Below are 17,239 nucleotides of genomic sequence, written 5' to 3'. Positions count from 1 at the left end.
TCTCTCTCTCTCTCTCTCTCTCTCTCATTGTTTACCTACCTATCTATGCGTCTTTCTCTATGTATCTGTCTATCTACATACATATCTTTCTCTATCTACCTATTTATCCATCTAACTATCTATCTTGTTCAGTCCATCTCTATCTTTATCTCATTCCCTGTGTCTTTTTTATGCATTATAACTCAGTGTGCGATTCCCCACATCGATCTATTCGACGACCCTCCCGCACGACTGCTCGATGCGCATAGCGCGCGCGATTGTTCTTCGGCTTCTGCACACTTGGATGCCATCACGTAGAAGGTAAATATATGAAGAACAAAAGTAAAAGAAAATAAAATAAAATACTCATCAAAAAAATAAAAAGAAAATAAGAGAAGCAAAAGAAAGAAATCAGCAGTGCAACAAAGACCAGCGAACACAGCAATGCTACGATGAAGGGATTAAAGAAGGAAAAAAAGGCAGAGTTCAAAGAATGTACGACTGTAAGGGAGATTTAAAGGCTGTGAGATAGTTGGAAAAGTAAAAAATGAACAACTGTGAAATAGACGGCGAGAGGGGATGTTAGACGTGATATGAAGAATGAATGCAATGTAAAAATGATCAGTAAACCAAAAATATGGAGGTGAAGATTTTTTTATAAATCTAAATTTGTATAAGAACATTTCATACTGTTTTATTTTTTATAATTTTTTATAATTGTAATAACAGCCACTAGAAATAAATTTAAAAAAATTTATTATCGATTGTAATATTCTTTTTATTTTATTATGTTATCCATTTGACTGACCTGTTGGTATTAAACATATATGTCAGCATATAAAAACCTTTAATTACGTTTTATTAAAATATTTGATAATTAAGAGTAATAATTACTGTAAAAGCTGCTGAAAATATATACAAGTATAATATAGGGAGAGAGAGATAGATAGATAGATAGATGCAGAGAGAGAGAGAGAGAGAATAAATTACTAAAAAAAATTAAATCATAGGCTTTAAATAAGATATTGTTATTATTTTCATGACACGCATTGTTATTATCATTATTATTTTGTTTAAAATAGTTATCATTTTATCATGTCATCAATAGGATAATGCTCTTTATACAAACTTTATATCAAAGATATCCAAATTATTTAATTACACAGTTGCCTTGAATTAAGTTTAATGCTATGGCTAATTTGATACTTTTTCTTATTCTATTGAAAAATCTTTATATTGTCTTTTCTATGTCTCTTTCTCAATCTGCATGTATCATCGATATACAGTTTCTCCCTCAATTTACATAATTGCATAATTTCATACGTGTTTTAATTTGTTCATACTCAATTAAATATTTCCGTAAGTCTCATTCCATAAATCTTATTTATACGTCATAAGTATGTCATATAATACTTAAAAATTATATGACAAATAAAAATTTTATTTTATATTAATTTTGTAATCAGGTATATACGTTTTATATTACTAATATCATAATAAAAAGGGATATAATAAACATATTAAAAATTAAAAACCATATTAGTGGCTTAGTGTAAGTGAATTGGACAATTTTACACTCCAATATCCTTAAAATTTCATACAAGGCAGTAGGAAGATAAAATATTTCGAAATAAAAAGTGGTGAAAACACAATTAAAGTAAACATAATTGAATAAAAGCTAAAAATGAATGAAGAAAAAAGTGATAGAAATAAAAAAAAAAACGTGAAAAACGAAATAAGAGAAAAAATAAGCCGAAGAATGGTTCGACCAAACGGTAAAGATCAAGACGGTAAAAAAAATACATAAATGCTTTGCAGCTTTGCTGTATGCAAACAACTAGATAATAAAAGTAGTGGTATTAGTAGTACAATGAGACAGGGAAATAAGAGAATCAGATGCTATGAAAGGAGCAACGTACAAAAAAACAAAAACAGAACAACAAGCCTAAACAAATAATGGAAAGGGAGGAGTTGTACGTCGCTGAAAAGCAAACTTAACGCAAAGAATGAACAAAAAAAGTTATATGAAAATTAAAAAGAATACAATTAACGATGCAACTATGCACAGAGAAACAAAGAGTAACATGACATCATTCAATAACCTGTTAAAAGTAGAGAACTAAAGAATATATGTCTATTATACATACCGAGTTCCATGAGTCGAAAGAAAGCAAAAATAAACATTCACACAAATTAAAGAATGATTTCTCTTTACTTATTGATATTCCAATTAGATTAATTTGTATTCAATCTATTCATAAAATCTGTTCTAGGTATTTAACTGTTAATACAAATTTTTATCTAATTAGAACATTTTTTATTCGATTTTCTCGTACTTCATGTTATTATGTCACATTAAAAATATATTTAATTAAATAATAGAAAGTAATTTATATAGTTAAAAAATACTAAAAAATTTTCAAAACTGAAATAAAATATTTACAATATTATTTAAATTACAAAATTACAGCATAAATGTCAACATAACTTATCGTCTTACTTTATCGGCTTTATAATTATACAATAAAATCGAAAAAATGTTTCGCACAATCCCATATAACGATAAAAATATTTACATATCATTAGATTATATCATGAATTTTTTTAAAAAGTGTAATCTTATGGAATAATTTATTTATTAAACGAATGCAATTCTCGAAGTTTTCATAATAATTTTAAAATATATTTTCAAAGTGTAAGCATAAATAAAAATGTAGTAAATAGTGGAACTGTTACATAGTTAGAGGCGAAATTACTTAATTTCTAAACGCTTCCTAAAACACATTTATTTATATACTATTTTTTCTAAAATTAAAAATATCAAGCTATTAATATATTTTATAACCCTGAACTTATATAAGTTTATATTCTCTAAAAATAAATGTGTTTAATATATTAATATTAAATATCTAACATAGATTTCGTCATAAAATAACATTTCAAGAATTATTACATTATAAAATAATGTGGTGGATATAAATTGTATACAATTAGACAGATTTAAATTTTGATACTCATTTCTTACACATGTAAAAAATTCTTTTTCACGTCTTAAGCACACAAAAATTTTGCAAAATTATTACAAAAATAAATAATTACAAATTTTAACAGTATAAACTACATTTTAATGCATCACTTTGCTCAAATATTCTGTAATAAGATTTCCAAAACTTTGGTTTCTATTTGAATTATATTCATCATTGGATTATAAATTTTAGACAAATCTCTTATAGATATTCGATAAAGTTTTGTTTTGATAAAAAAAAGCTAGTGCAATAGAAAGGAAAATGAAAATTTAGGAAGGATAAATAAAATATAGGCAGAATAGGATAGAGGGGATAACAATGACCAAACGCATTGTATTTTTGATTTTTATCGGGATAACACAAAGTTGACGGTAAGATAAGATGCATTTCTATCTTTATTCATATGCGATTGTCTATTCTTGTTTCTTGCTCTTGTTTTTGTTGCGGAGTGTTATAGTTGGATGATAGTAGCCTTTACTTGATAGAGAGAATTTTAATGCAAAAAAGAACTGAAGAATAGAAAAAGATTATAAAACATTACTAATTCAATGCGAATTCAACTTATATATATATATATATATATATATATATATAATTTAAGAAAATCAGATGATGCATTCAGAGTCTTACGTTTGCAAAGAATTTCATATTTTAATAAATTTTAACACAGAAGTACAAAAATGAAGTAATATAAAATATCAAAATTTTTCAAATTTTTTAAAACTATTGTCTATGATTTTATATTTGTTATTTAAGTAAATGTATTTTAAGAATACGTAAATCAAATGATATGTCAACTTATTCAATTTTTTTTCATTAAAAAATTACTGAGTTATTAAAATTTTAGGTACTGATGTAAATGAGAAGTAACAGATTCATTGATAACGAACAGATTTATTGATAACAAATAATTAGCGGGATATAAGAACAAAATATTCTTTAATCGTATTTTTTTCAGCATATTAAAAAATACACTTTAAAATCTATCTTTTCGTATCATTTCTTATTTGTCCGTAAATTAGATTTTTTAAGTTACTTCTTCGTTTTATCGATTATTTTAATTATGACATAGGCTAAAATTAGAAAATCTATACGAAAATTTTAGTATAAATAATACTAGTCTTTATTTCTTTTATGGCGTACATGAAATTTCTTTTAACTATCGTTACAATTCTATTATTTAAGACATTAAACAAAAGCAAAAATAGTTCAAATGACAATCTATTGATTCAAAATACTTTTAGAAAGAGTTTTAATTAAAATATTTCGTATAGTAATCATTTCGTAAAAATGGCCTTAAGCAAGTCACGGGCATAGATGTTGATGCGACAAAGATTGAAAAAAAAAATTAAATAAAGTTATAAAATTGTTCGATTCAAATTTAATTAGAATGCAATGAGGCTTCTAATTAGGTTACTTTCATTGAAGAGCATTTGTGCGCGACTCTATGAAATAAACGTCCTATTATAAAGTTCTTTGAGCTTTATAAAGTTTTTGCTTGGATTTGGCGTAACTCAATGCGTGTACATAAAGCGCCTAAATACAGCTTTATGCACTCATATTGCAAATTTTCGAAAATGTACATTTCCCACAACGCATCATCGTTATATCTTAAATAACATAAGGTGAGAAAAAGTCCAGGAAAAATGTACAGGAATCAATGGGAAAAACGAGAAGGGATGTTTAAGTTCGAATTATGTTATCATCGTCATCATTGCCGACATGAAAAACGCAAGACAATGGACAGACGAGGGAAGGAAAAAAAGGACGAAACGGTCAATTCGAGTGAACATTCGCGCGACGGCCTCTCGTACCTCTACATAGCCTACTCTCCCAGTGTCACGCTTTGAGTGTAACGAAGTCATTCTCTTCACTCGCCGCGCGCGAATCTGCATAGAAAACCCGCTCTCACAGCCTTCCTCCACCTCACTCCCTCGCTCGCGGGCTCTCTCGCTCTTTATCTCGTTCGCGAAGCCACGGGAGAGCGAGCAAGACGCACAGAGGAGAAGAGAAAGCTCCGGTGCTGCTCTCTGCACTGAGGCCGTAGGATCGAATGACCCTGAGGGAGCCAGCGAGAGAAAGAGAAAGACGGCATCTTCTCTCGAAACCTTTTCAAGCAGAACGAGCAGTTTTTGGAGAAATCGTGCAAGAAAGAGGAGTTTCAAGGAGCACAAGTCAGAGAAATGGAAAGAGATGGCAAAAGAAAATTACAAACGTCTAAACTTTTTAATCTCTTAATATTCATATTTAATTTCATTGCTCCAAAAAGTATTTTCAGATACTATAAACGTTTTTGTTTTTATTTTATTTTGGTTCAAACTCTTTCAAATTCAAGTATTTTCGCAAAAATATCTATTCATATGTGATGTCATACGAGTTTCATATATTTAAGTTATAATTAATAGGACGCATTATATTGGTTGAATATTCAAATGTATACCTTTTGCATTGGTTTTTCATTATATTGATATTAGTTTAAATACGCATGCACCTTATTAAAGTTATAAAAAAATGACAAACGTTTATTTTACAAAATCATACTATTGTGACGTCTTGTGATCGGCTAGTTTAATGACTTTCAGTCATAAAAATATTCTTTCGTGATTAAATATGGACTTACAAACTATTTTAAATATATACTTTTCACGCCATTTTAAACTGATGAAAGCGATAGGTCGTCAATTAGGTTTGCTCGTGTATTTTTAATTTAGAGTCCGCTTCAAACGTTCACTATTCGTGATTACTTGCAGGTCAAGCATTATATCCCAGGTTAGACTCGTGACTAATATACCTTGACCCTTTTGTTGCGCTGCGGGAGCCTGATCAGCGCAATCCACCTGTATTCTTATGATTCACAATTTTATGTAGTGAAATTCTATATTTCTTTTAATACTATCGATAATATCGTTTAACGCATTTAAGTCTGCACATAATTTAAATTTGTTTCTTTTTGTTTCACAGTTATACACCGAGCTATATACGTAATAGATTTCCATAATTGGTTATAATAAATGATAATCAACTATAAGACATATTTTCTATTCAAACTATTGACATATTAAATTATTGTTTCACTTCCCAATTGATGATTTTGTTAATTTAAATTTCTTTTACGCAATATATCCTTAAGTTATTATCAACAATAATATTTGCAATTTAGATATTTATACGTAAGTATTTTTGTACAACTAAATATTTTAAGGAATAAAAAATATTATGAAACGTGTTATCCGAACAATCTGATAAATAGGACGAAGACATTTTATACAAAAATAAAACAAAAAACAAAAAAAAAACAAAAATAAATAAGGAAATCAATAATCAAATAATGAAAATAGTCGATGAAATACAGAAAAATACCTAGTGATGACAAATATTAACAGAATATTAAAAGGAAAAGAAGAAAGTGTTAATTATATCACTAATAAATATACACTTTTCAAATGTTTTCTAGGAATTTATTGAAATATTGTAGTTGTAATTATTATACATATACCTCTATATTATACGAATACTTAAACAGTGTAAAATAGTACAATCAGAAGTAATAATAATTTTAATAATTTCTTAATATTTTACTTAAATAAAACTTAATTTTGGATAACTAAAAACGATGAAAAATTAAATCTAATAAATACATTATAAATTTTTTCTAATGGTTTTTGTTAATGTTTTGTTAAAAAAAAATTATTTAACTTTGTAAATAATACTGACTATGAAAATAGAATTTCATTAAAATTAAAAATTTTAATGATGTTATGTTATGGAAACATGTAATTTCTTATTAAAAAAAAAATTATAAAATTAACTCGCATAATTGTCAAGAAGAAATTATAATTTACAATTTGACATGGTTCTAATCACTATAAATTTTATGTATTTAATGCTGTATCTAGTATTTAACTTACAAATATCCGTTTTCGAATGTCATTCGTAATGCATGATAAGCGATCCAAACAAAAGTGCGTACGATATCGAAAAGAAACTGAAATTATTAATCATTTGTTAGGTTGCAGCTAGTTAAAATCTCGTTATCGTTATATTTTGTGACACAAATGAAAATAACTCTAAGAGTGAACGCTCATTCTGGTGAAACACTATTGGATCACCAATATTTTATTCACTTGTTTTAAATGGAAGAAGCTTTAATTTTGAAAATTTTAACGATAAGCTTAAAACTTCACTTCAGAAATTTTAGTGCGTAATAACTTTAAACGAAAAGAAAAGCAGCTCTGTCGGTGTAAAAAAATAAAAGACGTATACTGTTGGAACAGCGGAGACGTGCAGAAATGTGTGCGTGCGTGCGTGCACGTGTGTATGTGCATACGTGCAAGTGAACATGAAAAAAATCGCGTGAGAATGACAGAAAAAAGAAAAAGAAAGGAGAGTTGGTGCGAGCTGTGCACTGGCGAGTTTCAGTTGAGCCTCGAACCCGAGAAAGAGGTCAGCGCCAAAAAAAAAGAGAAGAGAACGGCGGTGGCGTCGGCGATGTAACTTTGCTCACTCGCTTCTTTCTCGGTTTAAAATCTCTGAGATTCCGTTCCTTTTTCCCTCTTGCTATTGTTTCCTTCCTTTTGCTCCTCTTGAGTTTCTTTGCCGATTATTTCCTGCTCATCCTTTTTGTTCGGGAGTTTATTAAACTTTACTGACGAACAACTGATTTTTGAAAATTAATTCTAACGACTCCGAGTAACCCATGTCAAATATCTAATTGACCCCCCTCCCTTTCCTTTCATCGCCCATTTTATTACTCTTTCTAGAGCAGGTATAAGGATTATATTAATGTCGCCATTGGGATCCTAATGAAATAATCAATTCGATTTAGAGTCTTATTTCATTTAAATTAAAATTGCCACGTATAAAGAATTTACGAGCTTATTATTACAAAATGTCCATATAAACGTACTAATGTTTCCAAATTAATATTTTTCCAACAAAATATATCAATGTATCACTAATTAAAATAGTTTATGTTCGATTACCATTATAAAATAAAAAATTAGAATTCAATCGAGAAATTGAAAATTAGAAAATTAGAATTCAATTGTGTAATAAGAATTACTTTTCGTGTTTTTCTCATGCAATAAATTACGATAAAATACTGAAGTTCAAGGTTATCAAAAAAATTTTTATCAAATTGAAAGAAAATATGAAATTTAGAACAAATTTTTATTTAACCTAATTAAATTGAAACGATATGCGATAAAAAATAAAGGAATAGATTACATTATATTATAAGCATTCTGTATTTGTTTTTGCATTATGTTTCAAGACTTTTTATTGAAGCTAATATTTGATGCTTCGTTTAATTCAAAATTACTATAAGCGATATTCAGATTTAAGAACTTATTTTTCAGTAATTGTTACATTTTATTTCAATTACTCTTTAACTATTAAATGATATTGGGCCATCAAATATGTTTTGTTGTAAAGTAGTAGTATGCGATAATAATCATTATTCTTATTTTTTATTTGTGCTGCGGAATGACTTTTTTGCAGATCTTTTTATGTATAGAATATTATTTCCAATTTTGACACTTTAATAGTTTCGTAATTGTACTTCATTACTTTTATCATTATCTGAAATATATCATTGGATTGTATATTATAACATTTATATTAATGTTAACAAGAAATTGTATTTTTTTTAATTTCAAATCATTGGAGTTTACATATAAATCTTCTGTACCTACGTAAAAAAAAATTTATCTCCATCGGCACTTTATAATTAAAATAAATCAAACTGTATACTAGATATAAAGTTAAAAGTACAAAAGAAATTGTAAGTTAGGCGTTTTTTTAATTGATTTATCTCTTTACTTCTTACTTCATAGTTTTGCTTTTAAATCGGTATTATTTGATACCTGATATATGATTGAAATATGATTTTACAGCTTAATATATTTGTCAGCTAAAACACAAGTAATGTGAAAATCATTATTCAATTAATTTCTATATAAATGTTAATAATATTATATCAGATCATTTTTTAAATAATTTTTATTCATTGTTAATTAAATTTAGATTTTAAAGTAAACGCAACTGATAACATAATTATGATAAAACTGGTCATTCTGAAATTATAATGACAAAAATAAGAAAAATATATCACAAGGAGATTCCTTATTGCTCTACCAAATCAAACATTTTTTTGTTTTATCATCAATAATGCTGCATACAACGGAAAGTCCAAAGGGCAGAATTTATCCATACAAACGTAATTAATATAATAATATTAATATTACTTTCACTCTGTTCACATCTATTATCCATTCGACTATTAGAATTAATTAGAATATTATCTTATGTATTCGTGACATGATTAATTTTTAATCGTATGTAGAACTTGCTTAGATATATATATCTATTAACTTTATCTTTATTTTAAAATAGAACAAATTAGGAAGAATTTCTAGTATTTAAACATTCAGATAGATAAGTGTCATAATAAATCAGCATATTGACAAATTTTATTCACTATTTCTGTCAGCTCTTTGTAGCAAAGAAATTGAAACGACTATTTGGTAGAAAGAATTACATTCTCATAGCCATACACTCTTGCAGAATATACTCTATAAAGCAAATAAATTCGTAAAATAACGAAGAAAATCTATCGATTGATATTAATAGATAGAGAAAATACTTCGAATTTAGCTGATTACTTCGTGTAACTTCATAGTAAGTTTCTCACTTATCCATGAATTTTCGGCACGCTTTAATTGTCGATACGTGTACTCTGACTTTCGACCTTTTGTCCAACTCTAGAGATTCCTCGGCTTCTCTAACGCACGCCCGCGTGCACGCAAAACTTGTGCCCGGGTTTTGCACAAGCCTGACGGTGTTGTTGCCGCGTCCTTGGCTTAAGTTCGAGTAAAACTTCGGACTGTAACCCGACCGTAACCTCTGAATTCCCGTTCGTTCGTGGCCCTATGGCATTCTCTCTCTCTCTCTCTCTCTATATATATATATATATATATATATATATATATTGAAAAAATGATGTCACTTGCTACGAGTTGCCAAACAAGGGCATTTTGTGATGAGACACACGTACATCCCCAGAACCCTTGAGAATTCGTCAGATTTAGTTTTCATTTAATCTTTTCTTCGCAGACCATTTTCTTGACGGGCTTCATACTAGGTCTTTAGTTTACGTTCCTTTCTTAAACTTCGTTTGCTAGTGAGAAACTTTGCTACGGTAATCGAGTATCCGAGTTCATTTACAAACACCCGACATTTTCAGCTGGAATTTCCACTTCATTGATAAGCGAACGATATTAGCAATGTTGATTTCTATACAAAAGGCGTTATTATCATTTTAATTAACCTTTGCTTTAATTATAACACATAACCTCAAGCATTCATTCTCATTCGAATGGGAATGGAACAAGGCGACACAAATATCGAATCCAAAGATTTCTGGATGTCTGGGATTGAGGAATTTTAATCCTAAAGTTTTACGCACTTAATATTTTCGTCTTTAGCGCCAATTAAAAATTGTCTTTTACGAACATTTATAAGTCTTACATAAGTTTTAAATACAAAATTATATTAAATATATTAAAATAATATTTATATGATTATAATCAAAGTTAAATACTGAGAAACAATGTTGTAATATATAAGCAATCGTAATTGATTAAATATTGTAAATCTTTTATGTGCTATTATGTGCGTTCATGTATTTCATTCATGGTTTTTATTTAACTATATATAATTTTAAAAAGATGTATGTTTTTCTAAAGAGCCATAAAAATACAAAAATTGAATAAAATTCAATCTACTTAATATGCATTTATAATAAATTAGAAGTCAATGTTCTGATTATAAGACTATAAGAATTACTTTAATAAGATTTAAAACGTATAATTATGTATGAATTAACATTAATATTTAGTGAGACAAAAATTTTAAACCTAACAATAATATTCGCATTATTTTTCAATTATTTAGTGCGAACTTTGCACGCGAATTCACGGATTCTCGCAAGATTGATATTGTTAAGAATCAATGATTTGCTCCAATCGTAATGTACAATTCAATTGTAATATCTTTAAGACGAAATAGCCTAACATAACTAAATATAAAGTGTTTTTCTGAAAAACACAGTCATTGGAAATTATTTATTATTTAAAGGAATATAATTTAGATGGCAATTCGACATTTTTAAAGTAAACTATATTTCTCTAAATTAAGACTAAAAATAACATCACATGAAAAGTAATTGTAACTTTTGAATTTTACATTTTAAATTGAAACAAAATTACTTTGAATAACATTATTACAAATGTTGTTAATAAACAGTTCAGAAAATACATTATAAAAATGTCATGTTTTAATCATACATTTAATTTTTATTAGATGAGAAAGAATTATATTTATATTTATATTATATTATCAATTGTACAAAGATATTAGAAAAAATATAGAAATTGTTGAAATATTTTATATCTACGTTAATGTATGAATCTGTCTTTATTTTATATTTATCAATTATTTATAAAAAACAAGTGTAAAAAATGTGATGCCGCAAAAAAAAAGAAGAATATAAATAATATATTTCATATGTACACAATTAGAGTTCATCTATGTAATGCCATAAATTATAAAATACGCATATTAACATGAAATAAAAATTTTATGTTCAATAACCCAATACTATTTTAGATAAGCAATAAAATTTTAAGCTAATCTTTAATTAGGTATTAGTTAAATAAATGTTTATGTATTTTAATGTTGATTATGGTGTTGATTTTCCCTAACAGTCTTCACACATTATGCTAAAGCTTTGTAATTTCGTTATTTAAATATCAATGCAAGGAATTATAATTTTAAGCAAATATAGTAGACAGAACAATCTTACAGAATCAGAAGAATATAATTACATAGCACGCTTTTACATAATTAATACCTGATTGAATAAATTTGAAAAGTAATAGCTTAAGGAATTTCGTAATTAATAAACCGCAAATTTGATTAAAAATAAAAAAATTTATAAGCTTTTAACAAGAAAATGAGATTAATTTGGTTAAGATTTTTTCGCTTTTATAAACGGATATTGTTTTTTAATTGATAGTAAAATGTTAAAAATGAAGATATTAACAATGCAAATAAAACAAAACTAAATAAATAGTAAAAATATTTATCTGATAGTTCTTAAATAAATACAGATTTTAGAAAACCTTTTTTACATAATGTAATTCTTAATTTTTTCTTTACATTTACCATATCTGGAACCAATTGGTTTTATTTATTTTGAAATTGTGATAAACAAAAATATATTATTTAAAAAAATGTCAATACTATAATTATCTATATAAGTATTATACTGATTACTTGTATATACAAAATAATAATTAAAAGAAAATAATCAGAATACAGTATTTATGCCTTTATAATAATGCATTTTTTTTGTCGTACAATTTTCATAAAAAAAAACTAATTATTCTACAACATTTTTTGAATTCTATAACATTTTTCGAAGATTTTTCATTTACAAAAATTAAAATATTTTTAAAGTTTTTTTACTACAAATTTTTCGAATTCATCTTCTATGCAATAACTTTTCTTACAATGTTGTCTAGTATTATCATTAATATGCTATTTTTTTTTAATAGATACTTTTATCCATATATAACATTAATTATTTTATTATGTAAATCAATTTCGTTAAAGATTATCCATAAATTATGTGGAAACATATGGGATAGGAGTATTCAAAAATTTGAAAAAAATTTAGTAATATTTTTTTATATTTTTGATTAAAGTTTTTTTTTAGTCAAAAGAACTGTAAACAGCGTTTAAATATTTTCAAAAACCGGATGAAACCTATTTTTAAAGGATTATTATGAATAACTAACTTAGTATTTACTTTGTGGAAGTGTTTTTATTTTTATAAGTTAGTTTGCTAGTAAGGTATATTTTTTGTTGACAAATGACAATTTAAATTTTTATAAAACTATATTTTGAAGACATATACTTTAATATTCATATTATTAAGTAAAATTTGACAGTAAAAAATTATCATAAATAATCTAATCAAATTTATATATTTTGTTAAAATAATAAATAAAACTATATAATATATATATCATATGCAATAATGTGACTATAAATTATAAATTTATAAATACTATTTGAAATTCTTAAAATCTTTTCCCTATAATATATTAGTCTATCTTTTTTATGGCAGAGATTAGTATATATGGATTTTAAAAGGTTATTTGAATTATTCTTCATCTAATAGTATAAATTAATAGTTATATATTATATATATATATATAGGCTTTAAAAATTATTTGACAATAAATAAGTGTAAATAATGCTTTTATATGCTTGAATAGTTAAAAAAATCATGTGCACGAGAATTAATACAATAATTTTATATTGTATTTTATTTGGTATTCGATTTTGTATTACTTGGTCAAATCTATAAAATCTGAAGCTGTAAAAGTATAGGTAGGTACGGATTATTCATACTGGCTATAACCTAGATTACCAAAAGCATGATATGCAGCATTAACTAAATTTATAGTACTCACATTTTATAATGGTGTTGCATGTGATGGTTGAAAATACTATCGGTAGATTGTTGCTGTTGCATCTGCTGCTGTTGCTGCATCTGATGATGAGTTTGTGGAGTATCCATGCTGGATGCGCCCAGCAAATTGGCACTCTCCCTGAACAATGTTGCTACCTGCATTCTGCTCGAGTCTGCTCTTCTTATTGTAAAATGGTTGAAACAATCACACTACTGGCTAACCAACTAGCAGCGCCTATGAAGCCTTTTATCTCTAAGTTCAGGCTCAAAGTCAAAACATAGGTGCAGTTCCTCGTTGACGCTCAATGAAGCACTCAATACTATGTCGAATTCCAATAATCAGCCAGGCAAGAGATGCGTCATTCCTGCTTTAGCCGATGAAAAACACATCCTCCTCCTTTGCCCTCTGCCTCGATAGAGGAAAACCTCCTCGAAGACTAAGGATGTCAACACTGCTAGCTACAGCTACAACTACATCTGAGCGAGAATAAGGTATATATCTATATCTAACACTGAAACAATGTCTCTCACTCTGTTTCACTTGACGATTGCCCTCTCTTGTTCTCACAAGGAGTATTCAGGGTGGCTTTGAACCTTGGCAAGACTGCGAGTTAGGAGGAGCTCTGGTCCGAGCTCCGGGCCGATTTCAGTCTCATCTTGGCGACGAGATCCAGCAACACTGACCGTCGATTTACAGCTCATCGACACTTTCTTTTGGCCACTAACTATTTTTTCTTCCAAAAGATTCCGCTCATCACCAAAACAAATCTGTTGCACCACCGCGATGGTTCTTCCTCGTACAGCCACAATCCACCGTCGAGATGAAGAAGCAGCGATGCTCTCGATGTGACTCCTTCGCTTTCCTTTAAAATATCCGATAGACCAGACAAGCGGCACAGAGGAACAACAGCAGCACACCCGACAACAATATCGGCCGCGTCTGGAGCTGTCACGCGCGGCTCACAAGAGAACCGAACTAACGAACGAGCGGTCCGCCGTATTCCGTATTCCGCGCGCGATCGTTTTCTCTCTCTCCCTCTCTCTCTCTCCCTCTCTCACGCTCTTTCACTGTATATCACGCGCCCACTGGCGACCCAACATCACATATTTGCCTGCGCTTGAGTGTGCTTACGTATGAATGCGCGCGTACCCGTTCCTGTACGTGTGTATGTGCATGCGTGTAAGTGATTTCGCGTGTACGCGAGTGCGTGAACGTGTGTGTACACAAACGTGTTTCTGGATGAAATCCCAAATTCGGTAATTCCCGGCGCACCGCAAATTACTAAGCAACCCCTTATTCGTGCACGCTCTCCCTTTCTTGCTTTCCCTCTCGTTTTATTTATTTACTTATTCCTTATGATAGTATCACCAAGCGAATCGCCGGGAAATCGCTCACTCGCGACCATGAAACACCACGTGAACTTCTGAGAGTTAGAAAAAAATATAAATTGCTGGTGTAAGTACGTGCGGTTTTTTGTGTCGCGTCGTCGTCGTGGTCGTCGTCGTCGTCGTCGTCGTCGAGGCAACCTAAACGCGGTACCGGAGTAGCGGCGGCACTGCAAAGTTGCTGTCGCGGCGCTCGAAGCTCGCGGCTTCGTACATGTACGTCGAGCCTCGGCTCTCCTCGGTTGCTCATCCGCCCCTTTCCCCGTAGTGCCGCAAGGCCGTGTTCGATCCTTCTCTCTTACACTCACTCATTCGGAGTGTTATCGGAGCCAACGTCTCACTCATTCTCTCACTCTTTCTCTCTCTCTCTCTCTGTCTCTCTATCGAGCTCGCACCTTCCCGCTCCTTTCGCCGTAAATCGAGTGACGATGACTCGTGTACGTATATTTAGGTGATATACCTATACATATGGGTTCATTCTCGCCCTCTCTCTCTCCCACTATATTGTTATATACCTGCCCTCGTGTACGCGCAACTACGCATGAGATACATATATACATATATATGCATACATGTATTTATCCATTTTTATCCATGAATGCATGCATCGGTATATATTTATGCATGTGTGTATGCATGCATACATAAGCAGAGTATTACGCATGCACGGACACGTACGTATGTACAAAATGCACACGTACAAGAACGTATTCTTGCTCTGCTTTTTTAGCGACGCGCGCAGCGCGACATCGTGTCTTGTACTTTTTCTCTGCTTATTTTGCGCATGCGCACTCCCTCCGTCCCTTTCTCGCCCACGCATAGCCGTCTCTCACTCTTTTCCTTTCCCTCAACATCCTCTTACTCCTTATCTCTCTCTGCTTCAAGTTTTCTAATACTGTGTGCATGACTTCCTCACTCCCTCTCTTTCTCTGTTGCGTACTTTCTACATCTCTTTTGCAGTTGTTGCTTTCTCATCCTTGTAAATGCGTGTGTAACCTTTCTGTCCTTGTTGCCCTTATCTTTCTCGCACTCATTTCAACTCCGTGCCTGCATCACCCCTCTCTATCTCATCCTTCTACCTGTGTTATTTTCTTCTCCGTATTGCACGCCCAGCTACGCCCCTCTCTCACTCAATCATTCTCTCTCTTTCTCGCTGCGTTATATCCATCCTTTATTCGTACTGTCTTCCTACTCCATCTTACTTGTATTTTTGCCTAGCGCTTTCTCACTCGTGCTCTCTCTCTCTCTCTCTCTCTCTCTCTCGCTCTTTCTCGATTGCTTTCATAACCGTCTTCTCTGTTTTATCTTTGCTAGACTTTGCATCTTTGTCGTACTGACGACACTGCACACAGACGAAAGTGGAAACATGCGCATGCTAATACGAGCGCGTACACACATATGAGTACACGCGGCTAACGTGTGCTCAAGCCTGTGCTTGCATTACGTGCAAAAATACATATAGGCGTACGGGCTCGTATGCAAGCACACGTAGCACGGCATACAGAAATACAGTTACACATACTACAATAATCTTTTCTCTTCTTTTGCTAAATTTCTAGTCTACAGTCTAGGCTGTGCTCCACGTACGATGTTAGAGCAAGAGCAGTGAGTTTCCCCTCCTCGTCAACGTCAGTTATCCCTGCCCCAATCTGACCGTCTTCTATTGTTTATCTCTCTCTCCCTCTACCTGTCTCTCTCTATCTATCTATCTATCTATCTCTCTCCTCCTTTCCCCTCCTTTCCCTATCGCTCGTACTGTCTTCTCCCACTCCCTTTCTCCCTCCCGCTTCGACTTTGACTCCCACTCCCTTTCCCTCTTCTTTTCCCTCTTCCTTTCCCTCTTCTTTTCCCTCTTCCTTTCCCTCTTGCTTACCATCTTTCTTTCCCTCTTCCTTCCCTCTCTCGCTCCCACACCACTCACACCGTCGTAGCCGCGTGTCTGGCAATATATTGGTGTATAAGTCCTTCCACCTCGTGGTCTGGCTTAGCATTTATACCACACTTCGAACACTCGGCGGCCCCTCCTAGCCTCTTCATCTGTTTTCTTTCTCTGCTTTGCAAAAACATATGGTTGTAAAGCAAGAGAAGGAAAGAGAGAGAGAGAGAGAGAGAGACAGTACATAACGACCGTATACAAACATGCGAGTTTATATGATGCAGGTATGCATGGTACCGTATATGTGCATACGTACCTTGAGAAAACGATAGTGTCTGTGCTCATGTCCATGAAGATATATCTTTCAGCTTGGTCAGTACTGTTCCTCTCTCTCTCCCTTTCATGTAACTCTGAGAGAGAAGGAGAGCGGTT

The 17,239-nt window shown here is 30.8% G+C and overlaps 1 protein-coding gene across 1 annotated transcript in view; it reads right to left on the bottom strand.

The window, feature by feature from the left end:
* Positions 1-15,202, bottom strand: part of Tdg (Thymine DNA glycosylase) — a 152,781-nt gene extending 137,579 nt beyond the window's left edge. The window contains exon 1 of the mRNA XM_011503861.1: positions 13,547-15,202. Within this exon, the coding sequence (XP_011502163.1) occupies positions 13,547-13,707 (161 nt within the window). The 5' untranslated portion in view covers positions 13,708-15,202. The remainder of the gene's footprint in view (positions 1-13,546) is intronic.
* Between the last annotated feature and the right edge of the window lie 2,037 nt (positions 15,203-17,239).

The sequence above is a fragment of the Ceratosolen solmsi genome, unplaced genomic scaffold (assembly GCF_000503995.2).
Source record: "Ceratosolen solmsi marchali unplaced genomic scaffold, CerSol_1.0 scaffold53, whole genome shotgun sequence".
In the NCBI taxonomy this organism is placed as follows: domain Eukaryota; kingdom Metazoa; phylum Arthropoda; class Insecta; order Hymenoptera; family Agaonidae; genus Ceratosolen; species Ceratosolen solmsi.
The sequence above is the reverse complement of the archived record's forward strand: the minus strand, read 5'-3'. Positions and strand labels throughout refer to the sequence as shown.